The sequence below is a fragment of the Epinephelus lanceolatus genome, chromosome 11 (genome assembly GCF_041903045.1).
Source record: "Epinephelus lanceolatus isolate andai-2023 chromosome 11, ASM4190304v1, whole genome shotgun sequence".
Taxonomy (NCBI): domain Eukaryota; kingdom Metazoa; phylum Chordata; class Actinopteri; order Perciformes; family Serranidae; genus Epinephelus; species Epinephelus lanceolatus.
Window position 1 is genome coordinate 22,681,631 of NC_135744.1, and position 26,702 is coordinate 22,708,332.

Sequence of the window (26,702 nt, forward strand, 5' to 3'; positions counted from 1 at the left end):
ATCCATTCCAGTCTAAACAGAAAAACTTGGGTTAGTAAAACTTGAAAATGGATGTCTTAAATCAGTGGTTCCCAACTGGACCAGCTTTCCACATTTCTCCTTAGTCATTAGTTCGAGGTCCCACAGTTTAAAACATTCAGCGTTGTACTTGCGTTTGCCATGTAGTCAAGATGTCGGTTAGTCACTCACTCTACAGCAGAAAACGCTACTTCAAAATAAAAGCTCTGTGCTGGAAATGTACTGTTCTTAAAAATAAAGTAAAATAAAGTGTATGTTTTTTTACAACCTGACATGTAAGCGAGTCACTTGCGGTCCATTCAGGATAGACCTGTGACCCAAATTTGGACTGCGACTAACTAGTTGGGAACAACTTTCTTAAATCGTTTAAATATAAATAAGAATTCTATATTTGAGATTACTTTAAGGCAGGATATCTACCGGAATACAATAACATTGACTGACTGTCCAACACAGATATCAAACACATTATACAAAGGCACTACACATAAAGTACAGATCCCCTCCATTGAAATTCAAGTTTTTAACCTTGTTATCATTTCCATATGGTGTTTTTTTTTATATGCTACAAGACATATCATGAGTGAAATAAGCAGTCAATGCCATAGCTGAGCATTTATGCCTTCTTAAAACTTGAATTCAGACAGCCGGGGTTTCATACGTCACAATCCTTAGAAGTAGGACTAGCCCAAAATGATAATCTTGATTATTTTGATTCATATTGAGATCAGAAATATTTATCCTGATAACTTATTGATTTTACTGACAAAATATTTTTATTGCACTTTCACATTTAAATCAACAGAGGACTGCTTTCACACACCCATGTTGTGCTACATTCCTGCTAATGTACAAATCTTTGCATTAGAACAAGACTTAAAATAAGGTTCCTCTTCGCCTGAATTCAATGGATCTGCCTAGAAACAAAACATAAATAAAATTATATCACTGCTATGGATGTCTGAGTTGACACTGGACAAGGACGGGGATCCAGCGAGGTAGCGTTAGTGACGTTATTCCTCTCGCCTTCATGCATTCATCTTGCTGCAGATTGTGGTGTTTTCTCAAGTGGTTTAACAAGTTAGTTTTGCATCTTTGAGGTGCAGACACAAGTTTCATACATTCTTTGCATATGATTGGTTTTCTCCCAAATCCGAAATACTTCCAAAGAACAGATGATGACGGTTGATGAGCAGATGATTTTTGTTTGCCCATCTGCTGCCACAACATTGTGGAAAGTTTTTCACAGGCTGCTGCTACAGGATGTGTGCGTAACAGCATGACAGCTCTTTAAAAGTGGAGGCTGGCTTTTAGTTTAGGAAGAGCTTGAGCTGATACGCAGTGGAGTTTTCTATGAGGGGATCATACATTTTAAGCTTGAATGTTGCAGTTGATCGTGTCCATTTAATTGTGGGAGGCGCAAATAGTGATTGTGATTAATATTCGAATAATTGTGCTGCCCTATCCAATAGCTCGGACCAAAGTGATGGGCCGACAGACCCACATTGCCATTCCAAAAGTCACACTGCAAGCACGGCTACGAAACATTATGGATTTTAGCTCATTTCAGTGATGAACAAACTCTAACTAAATTTTGAATGTAACCAGTTATGAGTAAAAGGATGCCAGAACTGGTTAAAGTCTCAGCTGCTGCTGGACCCTGTACAAGTCGGAGGCGTTGGACAGACTTTTGATTCAGCCGAGGATAAAGAGTGAACTGTGAACCGTGTAGGAAGAGCAAAGCAGGAAAGCTTTGCTGTAGCTGTTGGATGACTAAGGACCTCGTGAAAGAATAAAGTCACAATTTAAAGGCCAAAGGAGCTCTGTGTGATGTCTCTCCCTCGCCATCCCATTTATCCCTCTGTGTCTTCCCCCCCCCCCGGTAGAAAATACAATACAAACACGTTGCTCTCCAAAGCACCTCAGAGATGTTGAGGGCACGCCGACTGTGTAATTGGTCCTCATTATAATGTTACATAATGTTTCAGGGAAGTGTAAAGGATTGACAACAGATGTATGATTTCCTACCATGAAGATCCATATGGAGCGCACGTGGAGAGCGCGGTTTGCGAGAAACACAGAAGAGAAAGAGATGGAGGAGGAGAATAGGAATGAGAGCCCCAGATGGTGGCCAATTATGTGATGCTGAGAGTTAAAGTGAGAACAAAGGAGCTCATCACAGCCTGGGAAATGAAATGCTCTCCAGAGAGGCACCGTGAATCTCTCCACGCACTTACTACCACCCTTTTGTCTTGTGGAAGAGTCAGGGTTCAGAAATAATTGGAAACAGTCTGAAGGAGGAGGGGGAGGGGGTCAGCTAATAAAAAGAGTGTCATATTTGAACACAGAGGCCGTCAATGTCTACGCTCAGATAAAACCGTGTGAGGAGTGATGAGAGCCTCTCAGTCCAGCCACAAGAGCTTGAGTTCTCTGTTTCCACCGATCAGGATCAGTTAACTTGGCTGTTTCTAAAATTTTCTCCCTTATTGTTTCAGCTGCTTGGTAGCTTTGGAACCTGAGAGTTGTAGAGAATAATGTGTTAACTCTCTATGGTATGAACTTAGACACAAATGCATAAGGAAATAGGGTCCAAGGTAAAAAATGCTGAAGTTACCTTGTAACATCCTAACCTCTCGCTGTCTTTGTAGCCCTGCTGTGTTTAAAACAACCAGCTCTTCTCCAGTTTTTATGGAAGAAGACAACTGTTACCAGACCAAGTAATGGTGTCAAAATATGTTCTATTCAATATCAATCAAAGAAATTTCATGTCATTAAACCCTGCGGTTCCCCTTTGGGGTTCTCTCTGTAACAACAGTTTTTCTTTCTTTGTATCCCGGGACATTCCAGGTTTAATTTAGGTTTTTTATTCCCCCGTTGATGTACGGCAGTCATTTTTTCTTCTAATTCACATATAAACTTCACATTCCCTGGCTGCACTCACGCTGTGGATTTATAGACAACAGATGACATTGGGGAAGGAGATTCACCTCATCCTTCTCATCGCGGTCCCAGTCTGACTCTCTGAGGGGCAAAGCTCATTTCATGCTTGGCTCTGCCAGCCAGCGCGCTGAGAGGCTCAACCCATGGATTGTCTAGGGTCTGTGAAATCCCTGTGTGGTCACTGGATTGTAGAGTCCTGTGTATTAAAGTCTGCCCGGTGATGCTTCCTTTGCTTCTGCTCTGTCCTCTTTTATCTATTAGCAGGGTTTACCTATTGTTAGGGTGGTATTGAAATCTTTGTGATATGAAATTGAGTAGATCTAAAGTAGTATAGGATCATGTAAATTGCAATGACAACGTGGGTGTATGTGGCTATAAATAATTTAAAATAGCAAATTTTTAAACTGTTATTTATTTTTAGCCTCATGTCATGTTGTTTGCAGAGATTTGCCTCCCAAGAAAAAACAACCACACCCATCGTTTTAGCAAATGCCCCCAAAAATATGCTAAGTTCAAATCACAAAGCCCTCCGTCAGCCAAAGTAATTGAGACACTTTCCCATCAAGAGCTAAAGAGAAAGTTGGGTGGCTTTATTAAAGATTTACAAAGTCCGCAACCATTTTGATTTCTTTGCTCTAAATTTGAATGACTTTTCAAATGTAGGCCTTTAAAAGAAGTCTACAGATCGCTCCTCCGCATCTCCACCCTCTCAGTCAAATATGGTCACCTCTGGCTCCAACAAAAACAAGATGGCAAAGGCCAGAACGCCAAACTCAAGGCTTCAAAATGTCAACAACAACTGTGACTGCTCTGCTTGGTAGCATTGCATTTCATCCTACCTATTTCCAGCTTCTCCTTTGTCATAAACCTGGTCCAAATCGAGTAAAGATTAAATAAAGAAGTAGTAAATATGTACGACTCTTCACCACATTATAAAGACTGATGGCAGCGAATTCATGGAAAGAGAGTTCCACAAATATTGGTGTGGAAGAAGATGGGAGTTTAATTGCAGAGCAACACAGACACACCATCGCACAAGTATTAATGCTCTCGGGGGCGTAGGCGACATGTGAAGGCTCTGCTTACAGTCTATGTTCAACTATAAATCAACCCTCAAGTGTCAGGCTATTTCTTGGCCGGGCATACTGACTCTCTGTAGTCTTTATGCTGAGCTAAACTGACCAGCTGCTGGCTGCAGCCTTATATCTAACAGACTATGAGAGTGGAATCGATTTTTTCATTTGTATCTCTGCAAGAAAGCGAATAAACGTATGTCCCATAAATGTCAAACTGTTCCTCCCCTCGCTCCTCCACACTGTCCTCCTCTATCCATGGTTGACGGGTAAAACAGCTCCACAGAGACGCCCCTCAGTGTCTCTCTGCCTTCTTTGCTCTCTTAATCAGATTTCACATCACTGCCAGAACCAAGATGTGACTCTGTCTTTTTTATTCCCCCAACCCCAGTGAGACCAGAATACTTTCTCCCTCTCTGCATCCCTTTTCCTCTTGTTGTTGTTGGCAGCCTTCTGGCCCATATTAAAGTAAATGGGCCTCAGCAACACACTGTGTCCCTGCATGGAGAGCCCGTTCTGGCTTTCATGTGGTCAGTCAGGGGACCAGAGCTGTTCCTACAGCATTAAGATGTGATGGATATCCGTCTGTAGCTGACGTTTGCTCTGGGCTGCTTTTGTTTTGAACCCCACGCTACCCTCAGGGGAAGCTAGTGATGGGGTTGGACAGATATAAAGCTGGAGCGTTTACTCGAATGCCACTTTGTTAAAATGCTCTCCTCGGCTGTTTGTTTAGACGTGATGATTGTGCAGGAACTACGATGCTTTCCACATGGCCACAGCTGGGGTCTGAGATGAGCAAGTATTTGCCCGCTGTGGTTCTGCACCTCATTATGCAGGATGGTTGATCTGCAGTGGGGCCTGTTTGAGGCTTGGTTCTCTTGTAGGAATTGGAGATATTGTGGGGGAGACATCAGGGCAGTGGTCACTAGGAATAAATGGAATTACAATTGGCAGTGTGCTTTCTTGCTTCAGACCGAATTGTGGCTTAATCCACAGTGCGTTGTAGTATCTCAAGTAAACCCAAATAAGCATGGTTGATCATTTTCTGAGGGAGAAAATGTTGGCATGGTATGGTTCTGCAAACTGCGGATGTTACACTTGTACATTTCATACGTATCATATCAGTGTTTCTGAAGTGATGTAGAATATGAGCGGACTTTGTCCCTGGGAGGGGATGGTGAATGGTGTGACAGCTAGATGCCTGCCAAGCTGCAGAAAAAGCACAACAAGTGCTTGTTTTTTACTGAGAAATCGCTGCATTTCCTTCTGAGATAGTGCCACAAAAAGTGGTTGTTATTTATCATGATATGACCATATTTTCTTCTGGGATAATGCCATGAAAAGCACTTGTTTGTTACTGAGACACTGCTGCGTTTCTTGTCAGGATAGTGCCACAAAAAGCAGTTGTTTTTTTCCATATACATCACCGTGTTTCCAGCCAGAATTGCGCCACGAAGAGCGGTTGCTCTTGTACAGACACATTGATGGCCTCTCCAGCTGTGATTGTGCCGCTAATACTATTTTTTAAAGCCCAAACACGATATTTTTCTAACCTTAACCAAGTGGTTTTGGTGCTTAAACATAACCCCACATTAACCACAGCATTGTTGTTACAGCTTATCAGCAACATGAAATACATAAATAAAACATCAGTTGCTTGCAGAAACATTCAATGCCAACATTTTTTCTGGCGATCAGGTTGTCAAAGGTCAGGTCACCTATTATGCAGTCTCTGTAAAGGTTGTAGGAATTCAGTGTCTTGGTTAAACACTTGGCAGATGGGTACTTGTATTGCAGGGCCATCTCCCAGTTCACCACACTTCCCCATTTCATCCTGTCTACTGTGTAGCGTTTTGCTCTAAACGTTTTCCCCAGAAGCATCCACAAGAATCCAGTAGTATAGTGTGTCAGAGGGATTACTGACATCCTGGTTTTCCATTCTACAACCTCAGGAGAAGCTTTGCAAAACACCCATGATCCAATGACAACATTTTGTATCAGGGGAAGTGGTTCAGGTCTAATGATGTTTGGACCTTTCCCAACAGGATGGGAGCAACACCAGGAAAACAACAAATGGTTTGACCATTCACGGTGATAAGATATTTTGCTATTGACTGTTTGTATTTTCCAGTCACGTTTCATTTTATTGTTTATCGACATCCCTGTTGAAAATTCCAATGATTTTTGAAAGAGGAGCCTCATGCGTGCTGTCTGCCAAGAGCTGTGGATGTGTGTGTGAGTGTCTGTGTACTCGTTTCTAGGATGCTCCTTGTCCTTGAGCCGCCACACAGTCTTGATTTTTTGTTGAAGTACCTATAGAACTGTGTGTTTATGCCTCAGTAAGCTGTCAGCTCTATCTTCACACGCTCCGTCTGATCCCTGAAGCCCCAACACTTGTGAAGGTCTGCAGTTTTTCTTCTATGTGCAAATTAGTAAAGGAAGAGTACGTTTTTAATGAAATATTTTGATGAAGATGAGAGGTTATTAAGCGAGTCAGTTTCACAAACCTTGGGTTGATATCTAGTGTTTAGCTTGTGTTTCCTCCACACCATATGCAGATGAAACAGCAGCTGACTCTTAATCAGTAGCTGGAGGTACTGCAGCTGTTATTTTTGGGTTTCGGCATGCAGTTTTTGCATGTTAGAGTGTTGCAGAGGCATCTGCTTGCCTCCTGTAGTGATCTAAGCGTGTTCACGGGTGAGTCAAGAGAGAAAGCCCCCAGCCACAAACACACATACTGAATTTACCCGCTAGACAGAGAGCAAAATGAGTGGACATGAAAACTGCTGGCTGAGGGAAATACACTTATTAATAGTATTCTTCCCAGGCTCGTCGGAAGATTTAAAGTGAATGCAAGGTCCCTAAAATAGTGCTTTTAGCCCATGGCCTTATCTTGGCTGTGACCTTTAACCTGATGTACAGTTGCTGAGATGTGGTTTATGGCATACAAATTTAGATCTGAATGTAGCGGTACAGTGGGTCAGAAGCAAATAGGCCACAACATCCATTTATCTGAGATTTGTATGGTTTTAGTTTGTTATCTCTTGGATTTGTTTTGGCTTAAAGCAATACGTTTTGAATGATTATTGGTTAAATACTTAACTTTTCTAGTTTAAAAAGACTTTACATATTAATAGTTTAAGGATTTAGTACTGCTATATGGATTTTTTTGCTGTTTCACCGTGTCTTTTCTTGTAGCGTGTTTGGATCACTAGTTTCAGGTCATGGCTGAAACCTGCGTGCTCTCGTGTTCGTTTTCCCTCTCTTCACATTTCAGCAAGTCCTGATGACCTTTCCATATTCCTTCCACTCCACTTACCAGAGTGGTACAAGGCCCTCTTCATGTTTAATGTAAATGCAGCCAGGTAGTATAACACTGAGAGGACCTCTGACTGATTTTTAGCTTCATGTACAAAATCGACACTCTGCAAAGCCCCAGCTACCTCCAGTAGGTCAGGTTTTCATAACTTCGGCTATTGCAAAGGCTTTGGGTCGTTCTCAAGTCCATGACTTCCCATGACATTATGCTATTCATATGGCAGGACCGTGAGCAGTGCCAGGCGTTTGATCCTGCTTTATGACTTCCTGTCCCAGGGCGAGGGCGGGAGACTGCCCATTTCCTGTCCGGACTGTGCAGACTGTATGAACTCTGAGCTGACGTACTTACGGCACAGACCCTTATCTAATTTGTTTTTATTTTTTATCAGTAAATATCGGAAACTCCTCCCACTCTCGAAAGTCCAAAACTGAGGCTTTATTGGTATTAATGCTAATGTTGTTGTCCAGGTCTGCTTTACAAATGTGCAGCCAGACAGCTGGCCACCCTGACAGGTGTTTACCTTCACTCATGAAACAAAACATTCCTCACATGGCAGATACACACATGCTGTAATGAGTTAAAAGAATGTAAACACATGTCGATAATGGTCATAAGGTGGGTTATATGTATTGCTTAACTCTTTCACAGCCGCAATAACAAAGCCCTGATTATTGGCTGCTTCAATTTTTGTCCAGGGACCTCAGTATTTTGCTACCACAAATGAGGCTAATGATGATGTAATTGTTTTCATGTGGAGGAAGTGTTTCTAAAAGTCCCTGCAGACTCCCTGCTGTGAGGATGTTTTGAACTTGTCAGCTGTGTAAAAGATGAGGTCATTGCCATTGCGGTTAGCTCGTGTTTATGGTCTCACCAAATCCAGTGCTGGTGCTGCTGCGGAACAGACTGATGCCACATGTAACATATCGAGGATCCAAGCAACTTTCAACTTGATCTTCTGCCTTTTTAGCACATTTAGGAATGTTAAAACTCTCTAATGGAGAGGAACAGTTCAAGTGTGTAGCCCTGACAAATACACAACCTCAAGTGACACGTACTGATCCAAATGTTTGTTCTAACGTCAGCAGTCACAAAACTTTAGTGAGGCACACTTTGCAATCAGCCTTTTTTACTCCGCTGTGAGTTGACCACTGAATAGGACTAGTTTAAAAGGGATATGTTATGCTCAATGTCAGGTTCATACTTGTATTTTGGGTTTCTACTAGAACACGTTTACATGCTGTAATGGTCAAAACCACTTTGTTTTACTCATACTGTCTGTTCTGGAACACCTGTGTCTGAAACGCTCCATTTTCAAACCAGTCACCAGAATATATGTTGGCATCATATGTTTCTGTTTTGCATGTTATTATGTAGTGCACAGGTTCAAACTTTACATTTCAACAACATCGTGGTTAATGTGGTTAGGTGTAGGCACAAAAACCACTTGGTTATGGTTAGGGAAAGATTGCGTTTGCCCTCAGAAAAAAATGTTTTTGGTGGCACAGTCACAGCAGGAAATGTGGCGATAGCTTGGTAAAAAGCTACCACTTTCTGTGGCACTATCCCAGTGGAAAAACAGTGACAAGTTGCTTAAAAAACATTGCTTGTTGGTCTTGAACAGTGGTCTGCAGCTTGGCCAGCATCTTGCCTAATTGTCACACCATATAACAAAGTCTGCTTTTACACTACATAACTTTAGAAACGTTGATATGATAAGTTTGAAATGCACAAATGCAAGGTACATTAGTGGTTTGCTGAATCTTACAAAACCAATATTTTCTTTTTGGGGAGTGGGCTGTTGTTTTATCGCTTGTCTCTTAAAGCTTTCCTCCCCAAAAAGCCTGCACCATCATTGCACCTTTTAAAGTTAAGTTTCTAAACACAAGCGGATATATTCCAGCAGGAGTATGATCTGAAAGTGGGCAGAAATTAATCTGCAACCATGATTACATGCTTACCTGACATTAGCATGTAGCTACATGTAGCAGTGTATGTAATGTAAACACCTGCAGTAGCATGCCTGGAGCAGGTGACTGTGTAAAGACGTCACAAGCTGACGCCAGCTTGTCTCAAAGGTAGAAAAACCATTGGAAACAGTATTCAGAACAGTCTGAGGCTTGATGTTTTTTGCTCACAGGATTACTTTTACATATGTTTACTTCATTATTTGAAACTTTGGCCACGTGTAATAAGAACATCCAGCATTGTAACATTATGTATATGACAGAAAATATGAAAAAGCATTACAGGTCCCCTTTAAGTAACCTTGCAGAACAGTGTTCTCTCCAGCTCTGAGTATTTCTCAGATGACGGGTGCTCTCTGTGCATTGCTTCGCTTGAAGCCGCCTGTTGCATAACCAGCGTGTTGTGCTGACTTCATCCGAGCAATGTTATTTTTTAAATGTCCTTGGCGGAATCATAAAATGTGTTGATCCGGCGGGGGTGCCAGCTCAAGTGTTGTACTGTACCTGTTCCCTGTGCTGGTCCTTTCAAAGAGCTGAGTGGGTGTTTATGAGGGAGGGCACCTTAAAAGTCTGATTCACAGAGTCGCAAGCTGTATGAATTATGTAATGTGTGTTGTGTAATAGCCGGGAGAGGGATGTGTACTGGATGTGTGTGTTCCAGGAGTTGCAGAGGAGTTGTTTGGGTTGATTGCATCTCTGCCTACTTGTATCTTCTCCTCTCTCCAGCCAACATGAGGGAGGCAGGTCAGCTCTGGTTAGATAGAAACCTCTGTCAACCAGTCTCAATAATCCAGCCACTGGCTGCTTGGTATCGACCATTAGTGGAAAAACACTATTGTTTCACCTCTAAGATGTCTTCTTTATCTGTGAATTGGAATGAGAAAGATAGGGGATTAAAGTAAAAGAAAAAACAGAAGAGACTTGGCTGTGTGGTACATCAGAAAGAAAACGTTTAACCACAGCTCCTCCTTATAAGCCTGAGGTGGTCTGCTGTAACACTGTTAAAGAGAGACCGGTCATCATAACAATCCAATCATCGGGGTACTTGTCAGGAGCCGCAGCAAGTATAGTCTCCATTGATTCACTAATTGATTTTCCACCTTCAAGTTGATAGCCTCATCACCTGCTAATGAGGTTTTGACCCTACACTCATTTTTTTTACTCGCTATTGGTGAAAGAAGAAGGTGTTGTGGATGCTGCTGTGAATTAGTTAACAGAATAGCTGATGCAGTTTTGATGGAAAAGAAAATGCCAGAAGTAACAAATCCGATTTTTCAATAATGGGGATTTCATGTCTTTCATTAAAGCTCCAGTAGGCAACATTGTTTTGGTATAATTGAGTAAAAATTCTATAATATCCTCTAAGCATAATGTAAATCAAGTGGTCTGAGACAAACAATAGGTTTCTGCACCTCACCATGGCTCTGTGTTCAGCCTCTAAAGAATCAGTATTGTGCTGATGTGCATCAACCAATCAAAGGTCAGCTCAGATCACTGCATTCCTATTGGCTGTTCTACTGCATATGCGCGTTCCTGCTCCACCGGCAGAAGGGGAGAGCAAGCAGCAATTGCGAACAGTGCACCAGGTAAAATAGCTTTTCCAGCATTGGCTACAACTGCCTACACGGCTAAACAACCCAAAAAAAGGAAGACAGAACTCGGTTCCCCGGGGTCCCAGAGGGAGGGGAAGGGTGAGGTGGGGCTGGGCTGGGCCCGGGCGGGGGGCGCGAGGGTCGACCGTGGGAGCGGAGCCAAGGGCTCTCCGCGGAGAGGGAGAGCCGATCCATGGGGGTATGTGCGGGGCGGGCTGCTGCGCGGTGAGGGAGAGCTGAGGCTCCCAGAGAGGGAGAAATAGAACCAAGTAGGATAAAATACTCGCGTGCTCGTCTGGTAGGAGGGGCTCAGGGTGGAGACGAATGAAACCTAACTCAGGTGAGACTCAAAAATCAACCGTTTTCAGGCTTTCTACCTACTGCAGCTTTAAGGGAGTTGTGTGAAAATACACCACAGTCACAATTTTTACATTTTACACATTTAGCTCGAAGTCCACAAAACCAGCTTGAAATTGATGAACATCTGAAATGATTGCATGAGATTCTATGGAGCACAGCCATGTAGTTGGCAGACCCTTGTCGGAGCGCGACGACGCTTTGCTATGATTGGCCAGTCTGTGTTCGAGGGGCAGGATTAGTGAAGGGTCAGTTGAATGGAAACACCACTTGTAATGACAGGATTTCAGCTGTTGGGTGTGGTTGGGGTGTTTTGTTTGGTCATGACCATAGACTGTAAAAATAAAGGACGTAGTTACCATTACGTCACCCATTGGTAAATGGACTACACTGATATAGTGCTTTTCTAGCCTTCCGACCACTCAAGTGCTGTTGCCCCTGGTTTGCAGACTCACGTTTTGAAGCCTCGAGCTTGGCATTGTGGTCGTCGTCATCTTGTTTTTTTGGAGCCAGTGGTGATCATATTTGGATGATCCCCTCACGTATAGTGATAAAGAGGGAAATAAGATATAGAGACCAAACTGTTTTTTGTACCAGGCTGTAAACGTGTTTATTTCTGCTGTAAAGTTGGGCATTTTAACATGGAGGTCTATGGGGATGGACTGGCTTCTGGAGTCAGCCTCAAGTGGCTGTTCAAAGAACTGCAGTTTGTGGCTCTTCCATGTTGGCTTTATCTTTCAGCCCTGGAGGTTGCCGCTTGGTCATGGCAAAGTGGAGACTACATGAGCTGGTCTCTCTGCTTCCTGTTAAGTATTAAACTCACCTCCACTTCACTAGAATCATCGAAAAAATGTCTGCATCATGAACACACTTCCCAAAAACTGTAGAAAGCATTGAGCAGGTTTTAACTGAGAAGACTGTTGCAGTTTAAATTGGATGTTCTCGTGTAAAACAGTCTCATCCGCCTCCTCCTCTAACACTTAGACCGTCATGCTCAAAAATGTTTTTCCTCACTGCTTTTCACTGTAACCTCTGGTTGCATAATACGCTCTCATCTCACCTTATGTCACTCGGGATCATCCTGTCACCTCCTCCTCTCTCTTCCTTCTCCCTGCTCATGTAATCTTCCAGGTGACTGCGTCCAGTCAGCCGTGGGTTTACACTTTTAGAGTGAATTATTCAAGCAGGTTAGCAGCAGTGTTGTCCTCCTGTGAGGCTGCGCTCACTTCATCACTGGAACTGGGTCACAGTGTTCAGATGTAACACAGCCTTGTCCTCGTCAAGCAGAGGGCACAACACGAAGATCACGGCTTCATATAATAGGTTCACATGCATATCGCCCTAAAGGGCAGGATGGTTTGTATGAAGAGGTCACACCCTACTCCAGTCTACATCACATGCAACTGTTGCTCAAACAGATAAGAATGTGTCATCCCCTCTGAGACTTACTTCTTAGCTTTACCCTATTTACACACATTAAACTGATGCCAGGTATGACTGCAACTGAAAATCTTGTCTGTGCTCACAAAATAACAAATTTTAAGCAAAATGCAGCAAGTGAGCGCTTGAGCCAGAAAAACCTGGACACAGCAATGATGGCTAAACCTGCTGCGGAAAGATTTCTTATCACAATCTCCTGCTTGCAGCTAAGGAAAATGGAAACCCAGACACTCAGGATTATGTGGTGCTTTATGAGTAATGATGTCTGAACTTTTTGAAAAATTCCAAAAAGTTATTTTGCACCACCACTTGGGGTTTCAAAAATGCAAATTTGCCTCGCGCAGCTTTAACTTCGTGTTGAGCCACGGGTGTTTATTTAAAGCAAACTCAAGTTTCAGCTTGGCTCAAATTGTATGCTGTAATGTTTGCCAGGGATGGGCGGATTAGTTGTAATTAAAGAAAGTTCACTGTGTTGTTTAGCTGTAATTACGTCCACTAAGGAGGTGCTGTTGTTTGTCTGTGTGACTAGAAAGATTTCTGTTGTTTGGTGAACAAATACAGTGCGCTGAGGAACGACGCATTTTAATCTTGTTGGCACACACACAGAGCATCAGCTGTGTTGGCTCCCTCTAACTACTTTTCCCCACATCAGCTCTCGTTCTTGAATCAGCTCTGTTCACGATTCTTGGAACGTTGGTGTGGTCTAGCGAACCTGCTTGCTTTTGCACTGTATACCTACATAAAACTTACCTTTGCATGGGACTAAATATACACCGCTTACCTTCACGCTTACCTGGAATGCTTCAATGAGAAACTGATCGTCTTAAATTTGTCTTTAAAGTGTTCTCGAAAAGATCATAAAAAGCATCAAAGTTATATCTGATATGTAGACATCCTGATTACCTGCTAGATTTTGTTTTGTTATTACAGATATTGGTTTTATCCTAAAATCAAGCATAGGCTGACTATTATTGCTCACAAGATGTAGCAGACTATAACATGCAATGTTCCATCCTCTCTTTAGAAGCTGTATCATATGACACAGGTGCAGTCATGGTTCGTAGGTCAAGAAAAACCTGTCATTGTTTTTTATTTTTGGTTCCAGTTTGAAACCAACTTTTTTGGTCCCTAACCCATTTATTTTTGGTCAAAATGCTCCAAACTCCAAAGTCTGAGAAATGTGAAAGTCTTAGGGGATGAGACCTCATCGTGATGTCATCTATTCCAGGAGGGTGGTAAAGACGTAGTAGATTAGGGAACTCGCCTGTAGAGTCTAGACACTGGTGGTGATAGTGTTGATAAGATGAGATTAAGAGGGAGCTGAGGACTTGGATGTGAAAAGGCGTGGGCTTTTGATGTGCTTGTCCTGGGCTCTTGATAAGGTGACTGGAGGTGAATGGGGTGGAGGACGGCACGACAAGTCTGCCTAAAAGACAGCTGACAGGAGCAGAGAAGAGAATTTAAGTTTGGCAGTAGCAACATGAACGGCTGAAGGAGATCGTGGCAAAGCTTGATTGGCTAACCCACAGAGGGAGCACCCAGAGTCAGCAGATAGGTGGAAGTGGTGGGGGTGGGATGGAGAAAGAACTGTGTATGGATATAGCATAAAGAAAGTCTTGATTCTTGAGTCCTGATTTAACTTGCGCTGAGCTTCATGTATGGGAACTTGAACGGAACCTGTTCCAAGTTGGCAACACTTCCTAGTGACTTAAAAGGGCTTCATGTTTAAGGAGTGTCGACATTGAGGGGGCTTAGCCAGCGGCTAGCAGCTAATGGTGCAAACTCAATAAACATCACTAAACAATGGCAGCACTGCTGACAGAATTAACATTGTTAACCAAGATGGAACCAAAGGGTGGGGGCGACACTTTTGCGATGACACTGTCCAGGTTTAAGCAGTAAGACCTGTATGACTACTGTACAAAGTAGCGATGATGAGTTAGCACGTAGGACGGTATGACTTCATTCTCTGCTCAGGACACCATTACTCCACCTTATCTTTACATAGCAAGTAGTGGTTTGCTGTTATATTAATGCTCTGTATGTCGCATACAGAACCTTTGATGAATAATCACATCTTAATGATGAATTATGACAATGAAATAAATTAAGATGGGTACAGATAAACATAATTAGCAATTACAATCAATCAGGTGAAAGTACATGAATAGCAGTGTGAGGATCAGTGTGTATACAGAGTGTGACCTCGCTGTTTGAAAGGAGGTTTGTCATGCAGAACCAGCAGCATTACAGCTTCACCATTTGCTCTTGCATCACTCTGCTCCTCCACCTCTGTTAGTGCTTTATTTCCTCTTGCTCAGTTTATTTTTACAGTTCTCTCTTTGTCCTCACCTGCATCCAAATGTACTGACCAGACTCAAAATACTCCTCAGTGAAGTTACGCAGATCTACCACTGAGTAAATTTTGAGGCTTTCAGTAGCTGGGTCTATTTATATATTTTCATATCCTGAAAGCTTTGTTTTTCCACCCACTCTCTGGCTCTGGGAGGACACACACACACACACACACACACACACACACTCCTCTTCTCATGCCGGCCACACCCAACAACACACAACAGACACGAGCTACATGTTAATGAAACCTTCTCTTACAGTAGCTCCTCTCTTTTCTCCCCTCCTTGCTCTCCATCGCTACTTTTGTTCCAAAGTGCTTAATAAGTGATGGAGCGGTTAATCTGAGGAAGATGCCCCCCAACGGCTCAGATGAAAGAGAAGCAGGAATAATCTGTAGAGCACCCTAAGGCTGTGATTTCCCACCCTGCCAAACCCCCCTCCCGCCTCTGCACACCCATTTTAGCACTCACACTGTACCCTGAAGGACCCTCCCTCGAAAGCCCCCTTCACACACACACACACACACACACACGCACACACCTCCTTTTTTAACCCTATTTCCCTTCCCCTTCCCTAAGCTCCAGCGAAGGCAGCAGGAAAGATCAAAGAGGTGGAGTGGGTCATCCAGTAAACATTCTTACAGAGACCGTTCGAATTAAATCAGATTGAATTATCCGCTCACAACGCCGCTTGCAGCTGTCAATGTCACCCAGCCCCTCATGTCAGCCAATCACAGGCCTCAGAGACACACATGATGAAAACGAAGCACTTAGTCATTTTTCTTGAGTAAGTCAAATAAGCCCGGGGCTGCTCCCCGTTTCTTTTTGATTTCATCATTTTCTGATACCTAGGTCCCAAATGATCACCTTTGTTCCTCCGTTAGCTGCTTCACAGGTCTTTTCTGTAGTGACGTTATGAATGAACACACACACACACTTTCAAAGTTAGATTGTGTAGCATGAATTGGGGCCACAGTTCAAAGCCCACATGAACAGAAGGTTACTGTGACTCGTATTCATGCGTGCAGGTTGTAAAATCACAAACCCTGTGTGTTCACTATGAAAGTGAAAATGCAGAGCAACCATTAGCAGGGACTCTTTTTTGCAGAGAGTGAGTTGTGAAGATCGATACCACTCTCATTTCTGAGTGTTCAATATGGAGCTACAGCTAGAGGTCAGTTAGCTTAGCTTAGCATAAAGACTGGTAAGGTCTTGTCAGTAAGGTCTAAGGCATCTGCTGGTCTGGCTTTGACCAAAATTCACCAAACAGCACTTTAAATTTTATTTATTTATTTATTTTTTTAATTTATTAACATGTTTAATCCGTACACGTTTTTTACAGATCAGGCAGGACAGAATATACGAACACAAATAGAGCCCAGCTGGGAGCTGGATTCAAGCCCAGGACCTTCTTGCTTTGAGGAGAGTCACTGAAAATCTGGAGTTGTAGTTCACAAGATCTTGTAAATGTCAAATATTACAACTTTGACTCAGGACGGTATTTGTGACTAAATTGCTTAGGACGTGAACAAAAAAACATCGTGGACTGCTTAGCGTCACACTCAAGTACCGGCTTTGTTTCATACAAAGGGAGAAAACAGTGAAGGTCAACTGCAAAACATTTACATGCAGATGTTTTCAGCAGCTGTACAGTGTTCCCAGGATGTCCACCATACACTCACTGGGGTCTGTTACAGTACATGAAAAACACCCTAAAACACCAGACGGACTGCAGTTACTGGACCAACCCTGCACATTAGCCAGGCATGGATTCAGAGCTGCTCCATATTCATGTCGGAGCACCGTAGCCGTTAGATTGATCATTAATTTATCTCTGGCTCTCGAAGGTCTCTATGATTGGCAGAGCAGCGCTGAAACCTGCAGGAATGGAGGCCGGAGAATCGCAGAATCAACAGAATCACAGGGCTTGTCAGGGAGCGGCCGCAGTCCCAGATGGAGTTTGGAGTGTAAACCAGGACCTAGTTCAACATTCCCTTCCCCCCCTCCTGTCTGGTCATATGGAGCAGCTTTACGAGGGGCTGTGCCACCCAGCACATCTATAATTAAGAGCCAGGACTGGTCCTGATGTCAGAGCCCAGGCACTCAGGGCTGGACCATCTGCTCTTTCACCTTTTTAATGTTGTAATCAGATGGTTTTACCTTAAGTTCAAATCAGCTACATTTTTAAAAGTATATTATTATGACTTATTGTGGTAAAGTAACAGTGATTAAATTCCTTGAAACATTTTACAGTTACCCTTTAAAAGATCTGGTGTGGTTGTCCTGAGGCACAGATTTCCAGCAATAAAACCGTCTCTTAAAATAGAAAAAGATTTTGAGAAGAGCTGGATATAACACACAATGCCAAAGAACAGAAAAGAAATAGTATCAAACTGAACAAATTCAACATTCAGCAGTAAATGAAAAACAAGCAAACAGTCAAGTTGTCAGGTGATCTCTAGAAGCCATACTAACACCACAGTGTTCAGCCCAGTCTACACGTACACAGGTATTTTGGAAGACGAGATTGGGCATTCTGAGGGTGGTATGGCCGTAAGTAGTATTTTGGAAGACATAGATTTTTCTGTGGCCTATCATCCACAAAGGAATTGCTGTTTGTAGCACTCCCTCTAGGGGGAAGATTTTCAGAAAGTCACCAAAGTTCATTTGCGTGCAATGGCTGACATGGCCAAAATAGTGCAGGCTCTAACCTTGGCCACAGGACTCTTTACATGTTTACACACACGTACATTTGCCCTTCCTCTAGATTGAAAAACAGAAGTGTTAGAATGGGTTACAGAGTTTATTGCTCCAAGGAGCCTTTCGGTATTACCTTGTTTTTCAGGTTTCTGATTGATCAACATCCTCTTCTTTTCATGATTGGGTTATATTGCTGCCTCTAGGTTTGGTGTGCTCTGGTTAGCACTTTGTGCGTTTTCAGTTGGTCAGAGATTTCTTTTATAACAGTGCTTGTAGACATGTCGATACCGAAGTTCTAAAAACATCGTACTTGTTTTTCTCTAGTACCTCAGATACTGGGACCTGACGGGGCAGCATTTACGCCTACAAAGTACAAGTACTCTGCCGTTACATGCCAAAGGTAGAAGAACAACGCCTGCCAGCACAGTTGAACAACAACAACACGGCATCAAGTTCTGTTGTCTCATCAAAAAGAAGAGCGTTTTCTTTCTGCGGCCACATATTTTGTTAATTCTTTACAATGGCAGCGCTGCGTCTTTACACTCCACTACAACGTGGAGGTGATGAGGTGCTGAGCATTTATTCTGTGTTGCATGTTTGCCGTCTTTTTCTGGTTGCAGAGATTTGAAAAATGTTCAGCTTTGATTAAAATGCTGCGCTCACCACTGTCACTTTTTACCCAGCCGTCCAATCACAGTGGAGGAAGGGCGAGACAAATAACCTACGATAAAGACCATCCATCACATCTTACATGTACGAGTGCTGATCAGCAACGACAATGGAGGAGGAACTAGTTAATATATTGTACCTGGAAAATCTCATGAACCCACATAGACTGGTACTTTGCGTTCAAGGCGGATCATCAGGGATTGTTAATAACATTTGAATTCATTTTAATTGGTTATCGAGAATCGTGGAATTTCAGTGGTATTGCTGTTGACTACTGAATTCCTGATATCATCACACACCTAAGTGCTTGTGTGGATGGCTTTTTTATTTTTTAAATAAAGGAGGGAAAAACCCCTACCTGTGTTTGTGTGGACTGGGCCTTAGTGTTGAGCACCAAACCTTGCACCACAAAAACATCTCAAGCATTACCACTTTTACTAATTACTCTTTTTCTTTCCTTTCATGTAGTCTCCCATTCCCACAAGAGCTCTTAATCTTATCTCCCTGTTGGACTCGTTCTCCCTCCCCACTTGCGTTTTTCCTTTCCTTCTTTTTTATCATTCCCATGTCTCCCGAGCTCAAAGCCCCACGCAGTTCATCTTTTCATATGGGTAATTTAGCTCTATGGTACATTTTTATCTATGCAAGGGCATTTCAGTAAAAAAGGGGCCCATTACTCGGCTCTTCTTACGCACAACAAAACCAATCCAACCAACTGAACCAGAGAGCTGAAATGGTTCGCTTCCACAAGATTCAGAACAGGAACAACACTATCCTGTTATTATTTTCCATTCAGATATCGCGTATGGAATAAATTTGGGGGTTTGGTGAGCTGTGGCAGGCTGTGCAGAACTGCTTGGACTGTTTTAATGTGTGTGGAGTTAGAGTGAACCCACAGTCGTCTGGGTTAACATGTCTGCATGTGCAGTATGTATGTTTTAATGCCATAAATAGTGCATGAGCTAACATTAGACAGAGAGGGGCTCTGGATATATGAACGCACTGTATGTCGTTGTGGTCTCGCGCCTGGTGGAGTGCATACGTGCATGTGTATTCACTCCATGACTTTTCTGATGTGATGTGTTGTGAAGTGATGGACTCCATTTGACCCCGGTTGTATAGATGCTCCAACGCTGCTATTCTCAAGAGTAACTGTGCTCTGTGTGCGACTGTGGCCGTTTGCAAGTAGAGATAGATAGAATAGATCTTAACCTGGTTGACCAAAATGATCAGTGTTGTCAGCATGGATATAAATATACAAAAGAAAATGAATGAGGAAAGATGGTAACATGGTACACTTTGGGAATGGAAGACAAGAGGGTTCACTGATGACCTTTTGTCGGGGGGCTCGCAATGCTGTCAGTTTTTTTAAACTTTTATTCTTTCTTGACAGTTAAAAAGGAAGCCAACAGCCAAAAAATGTGCATCCATGTGTAGAGCAAACTTAAAATACATTATATATGTATGTACAGTACAGGCCAAAAGTTTGGACACACCTTCTCATTCAATGCGTTTTCTTTATTTTCATGACTATTTACATTGTAGATTCTCACTGAAGGCATCAAAACTATGAATGAACACATGTGGAGTTATGTACTTAACAAAAAAGGTGAAATAACTGAAAACGTGTTTTATATTCTAGTTTCTTCAAAATAGCCACCCTTTGCTCTGATTACTGCTTTGCACACTCTTGGCATTCTCTCCATGAGCTTCAAGAGGTAGTCACCTGAAATGGTTTTCCAACAGTCTTGAAGGAGTTCCCAGAGGTGTTTAGCACTTGTTGGCCCCTTTGCCTTCACTCTGCGGTCCAGCTCAGCCCAAACCATCTTGATTGGGTTCAGGTCCGGTGACTGTGGAGGCCAGGTCATCTGCCGCAGCACTCCATCACTCTCCTTCTTGGTCAAATAGCCCTTACACAGCCTGGAGGTGTGTTTGGGGTCATTGTCCTGTTGAAAAATAAATGATCGTCCAACTAAACGCAAACCGGATGGGATGGCATGTCGCTGCAGGATGCTGTGGTAGCCATGCTGGTTCAGTGTGCCTTCAATTTTGAATAAATCCCCAACAGTGTCACCAGCAAAACACCCCCACACCATCACACCTCCTCCTCCATGCTTCACAGTGGGAACCAGGCATGTGGAATCCATCCGTTCACCTTTTCTGCGTCTCACAAAGACACGGCGGTTGGAACCAAAGATCTCAAATTTGGACTCATCAGACCAAAGCACAGATTTCCACTGGTCTAATGTCCATTCCTTGTGTTTCTTGGCCCAAACAAATCTCTTCTGCTTGTTGCCTCTCCTTAGCAGTGGTTTCCTAGCAGCTATTTGACCATGAAGGCCTGATTCGCACAGTTTCCTCTTAACAGTTGTTCTAGAGATGGGTCTGCTGCTAGAACTCTGTGTGGCATTCATCTGGTCTCTGATCTGAGCTGCTGTTAACTTGCGATTTCTGAGGCTGGTGACTCGGATGAACTTATCCTCAGAAGCAGAGGTGACTCTTGGTCTTCCTTTCCTGGGTCGGTCCTCATGTGTGCCAGTTTCGTTGTAGCGCTTGATGGTTTTTGCGACTCCACTTGGGGACACATTTAAAGTTTTTGCAATTTTCCGGACTGACTGGCCTTCATTTCTTAAAGTAATGTTGGCCACTCGTTTTTCTTTAGTTAGCTGATTGGTTCTTGCCATAATATGAATTTTAACAGTTGTCCAATAGGGCTGTCGGCTGTGTATTAACCTGACTTCTGCACAACACAACTGATGGTCCCAACCCCATTGATAAAGCAAGAAATTCCACTAATTAACCCTGATAAGGCACACCTGTGAAGTGGAAACCATTTCAGGTGACTACCTCTTGAAGCTCATGGAGAGAATGCCAAGAGTGTGCAAAGCAGTAATCAGAGCAAAGGGTGGCTATTTTGAAGAAACTAGAATATAAAACATGTTTTCAGTTATTTCACCTTTTTTTGTTAAGCACATAACTCCACATGTGTTCATTCATAGTTTTGATGTCTTCAGTGAGAATCTACAATGTAAATAGTCATGAAAATAAAGAAAACGCATTGAATGAGAAGGTGTGTCCAAACTTTTGGCCTGTACTGTATATATATTTAAGTTCAATACCAAATTGAAGGAGTTTCCATGTAAGGCAGTGAAGCTTTCACATGTCAATATGACAAGTACAAGATAGACAGATAGATAGATAGATTTTAAACAAAAAAAGATTTACTTTGAATTTTGTATCTCTATTTTATTTCATTTCTATTTACTTTATGGTCTTTATTATTTATATTATTTTGTCACTGTATAATAATAATTATTATTATTGTTATTTTGAATTATATTTCAGTTAATATTTTTTTGTCAATTTTTTTTATTACTGATTTTTTTATTACCATTAATAGAACCTCTTTCTTTCTTACTTTCTTTTTATGGCTGTTTATTTATAATATTTATTGGTAATATATTATCTATTATCATTCATCGTAGTAATGTATTTTGTTGTAATTTGATTTTTATCATTAATGTTACTATCTCTCTACTACTACAATAATAATAATTATTTTATTTATTTATTTATTTTTATTTATTACCATTTATAAATCTTTATATTTAGAATCTTTCTTTCTTTCTTTCTTTCTTTCTTTTTATGGCTGTTTATTTATTATATTTATTGGTAATATATTTTATTATTATTCATCCTAGTATTATAATTTTTTAGATTACATTTTTATCATTAATGTTACTATCTCTCTTCTACTATTATTATTATTATTATTATTATTTATTTATTTATTTTTTTTTTCATTTATTTATTTTATTTTATTTTTTAATTAAATTTAAGTATTTAAGTACTTCTTTTCTTTCTTTCCTTCTTTCTTTCTTTCTTTCTTTCTTTCTTTTATGGCTGTTTATTTATTTACTATATTTATTGGTTTTATATTTTATTATTATTCATCATTTTATTATAATGTTTTATTTGTTTTTGTTGTTTTTTTTTTAAATTCAATTTTTCAATTTTCTTAGGTATATTTACTTCCAGAAATGGGCAATGAAACTTAGACATTGAACTAATGATTTATGTATGCCCTCAAAATTACAATAAACACAACCTGGGAATCAGAAAACATATATTATGGTTAACATGTACAAAGTTAAAATATACCAGTCTATATAAGTGCTCCCCTTCTCTCTCATCTTTCCCAAAAATATCTCCTCTCTCCCCCGTGGGTTTTCTTCTTTCTCCCATTTCCAAAACATGCTTTTCCCAGACATTCCTTCCAAGTTGTGACGCATGGAGTGTGTATGTCTCATAGTTACAAACCCTGGGAGTTAAAAATACTTTGTGGCCAGGGGTTGGCTGAGGTCTCTCCCATACTAAACCCCCCTCCCTCCTCCTCCTCCTCCTCATCCTCCTACGTTGTCGGTCACAAAGTCAGACATACAGGCTGTCCTGCTCACCCTTCCTATCTGCTCTCTTTTTATATCTCAACCACAGGACACACACTAAGCCACATGTTGTTACACCATGGTATCATACTGTCTAGTGCCGTGTGTGGCGCCTCGTGATGACATGATGACTCTATTTGGTTTGTGAAGGTGTGTTCAGGGCCTACATGGACTTAAAACAAGCCACTGAATATATTCTTACACTTGTTCTACTTGTAGCTGCTATTTTAGAGGAAATATAGGACAGACAAATTATTAAATGCTCATCTAGAGTATCGGTAATCAATAACTCAATAGTTAATGGGCAACACATTTAGCAGAGAAAGAAATTTATTTGGATCAGATATTTATGCATCTCACTTGCCGTCCTAGTAAACACAGCTGCCTCCCACCATTTCAGTAGATCAAGGAAGTTGTGTAACGTACTTGTTGTTTCTTATCTGAATCTCTTCATGAATAACTGTACAATCAGCCCACATCAGTCTACCTACCAGTAGACGCTGACTCTCAATCACAGCTACCATTCAGCCCAGTAGACAGTCTGTCATACTGGTGCGGAGGTTTTAAAATGCAGCCTTGCGTCTGTAACCTTTCCTCAGCAGAATATTTTTCCCCCTCTAATTCAAATAGGATGGGACACAGGCGGCGGATGGAGATGGAGTTTGACAGGCATACACAGAGTCCCCTTCCCCTATCGATCCATTATACAGAGGAATACGCCTTTTAAGAGCAGCCAGCTCCGGCTGTCCTGTTGAATAAAGATGGTGATTCGCTCGGCGTGTCTCCCAGGATGTGCGAGTGAGCGTGCGCGTGGAAATCAGAGAACTGTAAGAGCGTGGTAAGGAGAAGTCATCGGCACAGAAAGGCGCGGTAACAAGCACTGAGACTGAGAGGAAGAAGAAGAGGAGGAGGAGGAGGAGGAGGAATGGGGTGGAAAGTGGAGGAAAAGAATTCTCTGACATTTGACAATGCTGAAGCTTTTAAAGTCTGCTGAAATTTTTACTGAGGTGATGTTTCCTAATGTTTTTTAGACATTTTATCCACTAATATTTAGCGTTCATTACCTGAACTTTTTAAAGGTCCAGTGTGTAAGATTTAGGGGATTTAGTGGCATCTAGCGGTAAGGATTGCAGATGGCAACCAGTTAACCTTCTCCGAGTTATAATTCTTTTGGTGTTCATTGTTCAGTAGGGTTTATACTGGGAGCTGAAGTATTCACAGAGGTCTCTTCATCTCAAAAACAAACAGACCTGCCGATTAAAACCAGTAAAAACCCTGAATAAGTTTAATGTTACAAATCAGGGGTTCTCGCTAGCTCAACACCCGCTAATGTGTGCTCACATTTTATCTCTGATAAGTTATGATCCAGACGTTAGTGTTTTTCTGTACGCCCTCATCATGGAGGGGCTGCTAAGTATGGTGGCCGACGCAAAAACATCAATGGGCCTGTCTAGAGCCAGTGTTTGGTTTGTACTTTCTGAACTACGGTAGAAACATGGTGGCGCAACATGGCTTTCTCCATAGACGAGGACCTGCTCCCTATATAGATATATGACTCATTCTAAGACAACAAAAACACAACAATTCTTAAGCCCCTTTTCTACCAAACACTTTCAGTATGGTGCCCTTTGAACCAAAAGTAACCCTTCAGACATGGTATCTAGACCCTAGCGTTTCCACTGTAAACAATGGTTACATGAGCCTCAAAACCAGCCACAACTTAGTACCAAGCAAGGGCGACCGTCCACTATTGACCAATCAATGGACTGCAGTGTTCACAGCTCCACCTTTTAGTACCAGATCTGTGTGCTAGGTACCCCAACCCAGAAGGGGGACCTAAATTGGTGATGGTATGGAACGGTTCCATTGGTACCATCCACAACTTTTCACAGTGGAAATGGAAAAAAAGCGGGCCGAACTGAACTGTACCGCACCGTCCTGCTCAGTGGAAACGGGGCTTTATTTTTAGGTGATTATAGAAAACATACTTTTTATATTACATTCCATTTCTGTAAATTCATCCCCCTAAATCCAACACACTGTACCCTTAAGGTTTCACACCTTTTCTACCTCTTTCTCTTTATCACATTCCTCTCTTTGCTCACTTCCTGAGTGTGATGACCAGCTCTGGGAAAGGTTGACAAGGGGTCAAAACATGGAGCAAAACACAGTTCAGCATTTCGCCATCCCCCCCTCCCTCCCTCTTTCTCTCTTTCACTCTCCCCCTCTCTCATTTCTCATTGACTGTTTATTGCTCCCTCCTCCCCTCTCTGGAGGTGTGTCCATCAACATCTGGAGAAGCAGGGCTGCTCAGTGACAACGGGAGCTCATTCACTCCCCCGATCTCCCTCCCTCTGCTCTCTTTCTCTCTCTCTCTCCCTCTCTCTTTTTGCCTCGCTCCAGCGCTCTGTATCTGTGATTGCCGTTGTGGAAGTCAGATTGCACTGCGAAGAGATGTTGGCAGCTGACTGTGGATTGAGCTCACAGAGGAATTATTATCAGGCTTATCAAGGAGACCATGGCAGCATCTTGTTCTCCTCCCTGTCATCACTTTTCCCTTTATTGAAGTGAGAATCAGCTGCGGGAGATTTTTTTTTCGCCGGTGAATTCCTGGAGCGGTTCTCCAGCACCTGGTCCAGTGATCGGTGAGAGGCTACGTGGGGATCCATCCTCCCCCACCTCCTTGTACACGCCGCACTTCCTCCACCTGTGCTTTGGTGGAAGAGGCATTTAAAGGCTTTTGGGATGACGGAGATTCTAGTGTCGGATGTAAACTTGAACTCGGTGTGTGAGCGTCTGGAGCAGCACTGCTGTGTGGACCAGAACCAGCAAAATCTGTCCAGCCAGCCTCAGACCCCTGTGCTTAAGAGGCACACCAACACCGGGGCCAAGCTATGGGGCCGTGTTCGCAGCAAGCTGCTCAGACAAAAGGTCTTTGAATGACATATGCACACACATACACACACACATACACATCACACAAGCTGTTTCCTCTCTTTTATCATTTGTTCTCTTTTATTTATCACTGTGTCACTTCCATCTGTTTGCTCTGTCTCTCCTTTATGCTCAGTGTATGCCTCTCCATGTGCATGCGCTCTCTCCCCGGGTGTCTGTCTTTCAGTGGAGAGTTGACTATTGTTCTTATCTGATGGCTCTATTGACTGCGCTAGAGGCAGTGATGTAGTGCTAAATTAAAAAGGTGGCTAAACAGTGGCCTGCTGTGACACCAGCCACAGAAAACACAAACATAACATTTGTTAGAAAAGCCTTCATTTTTGCTTTTTCCTGTCCTGAAATGAGATTATTGTTGCATATTAGATGCTACTTACTGTAATGAATACTATAAATGTGTTTCTAAGCCTTTTGTCAGCTTGGAAAAGAGGTTAGAGTACCATAAGCAAATGTTTCCTGATGTTAATGTTCTGATAAACAGCACAGATACTAGCAGGGCTTATCACCTGGACTGCACAGTGTCGTTTTCCCAGGTGTTGAAAATCATCATCACTTTAAAAACCACAGATGTGTCGGAGAAAACAATGTCAGTTTAACTTGAAATCACAATTTCCTCCCTATTGTCTCATTCCTGCCCTTTCTCTGCTATACCTCTCTTAGAGCTGCTCTTGATGAGTACATGGTATTTGCATCTTCTGAGATGTTTCAGTATCAGTGTAGCTCCCCCTGCTGTGCATTTTAAATACTGTCCTCCAGTGGCTGAGCTGATCTGATGCCCCTTTGGCATTCCAAGCTCAATTTCCACTGATTAACTGTCACATTATGCCAGATAAGCTCTGAAACATACGTGTGGCATATTTTTATCAGTTTTTTCTT

The 26,702-nt window shown here is 42.2% G+C and overlaps 1 protein-coding gene across 5 annotated transcripts in view; it reads left to right on the forward strand.

The window, feature by feature from the left end:
• abr (ABR activator of RhoGEF and GTPase) overlaps positions 1-26,702 on the forward strand; it is a 209,596-nt gene that overhangs the window by 159,749 nt on the left and 23,145 nt on the right. The window contains exon 1 of one of the 5 annotated variants that reach the window (XM_078172361.1): positions 25,290-25,805. The exons of the other annotated variants lie outside the window; for them this stretch is intronic. Coding sequence (XP_078028487.1) covers positions 25,620-25,805 — 186 coding nt within the window. The 5' untranslated portion in view covers positions 25,290-25,619. Of the gene's footprint in view, positions 1-25,289; positions 25,806-26,702 lie in introns of those variants that run through there. 5 annotated transcript variants of the gene reach the window in all.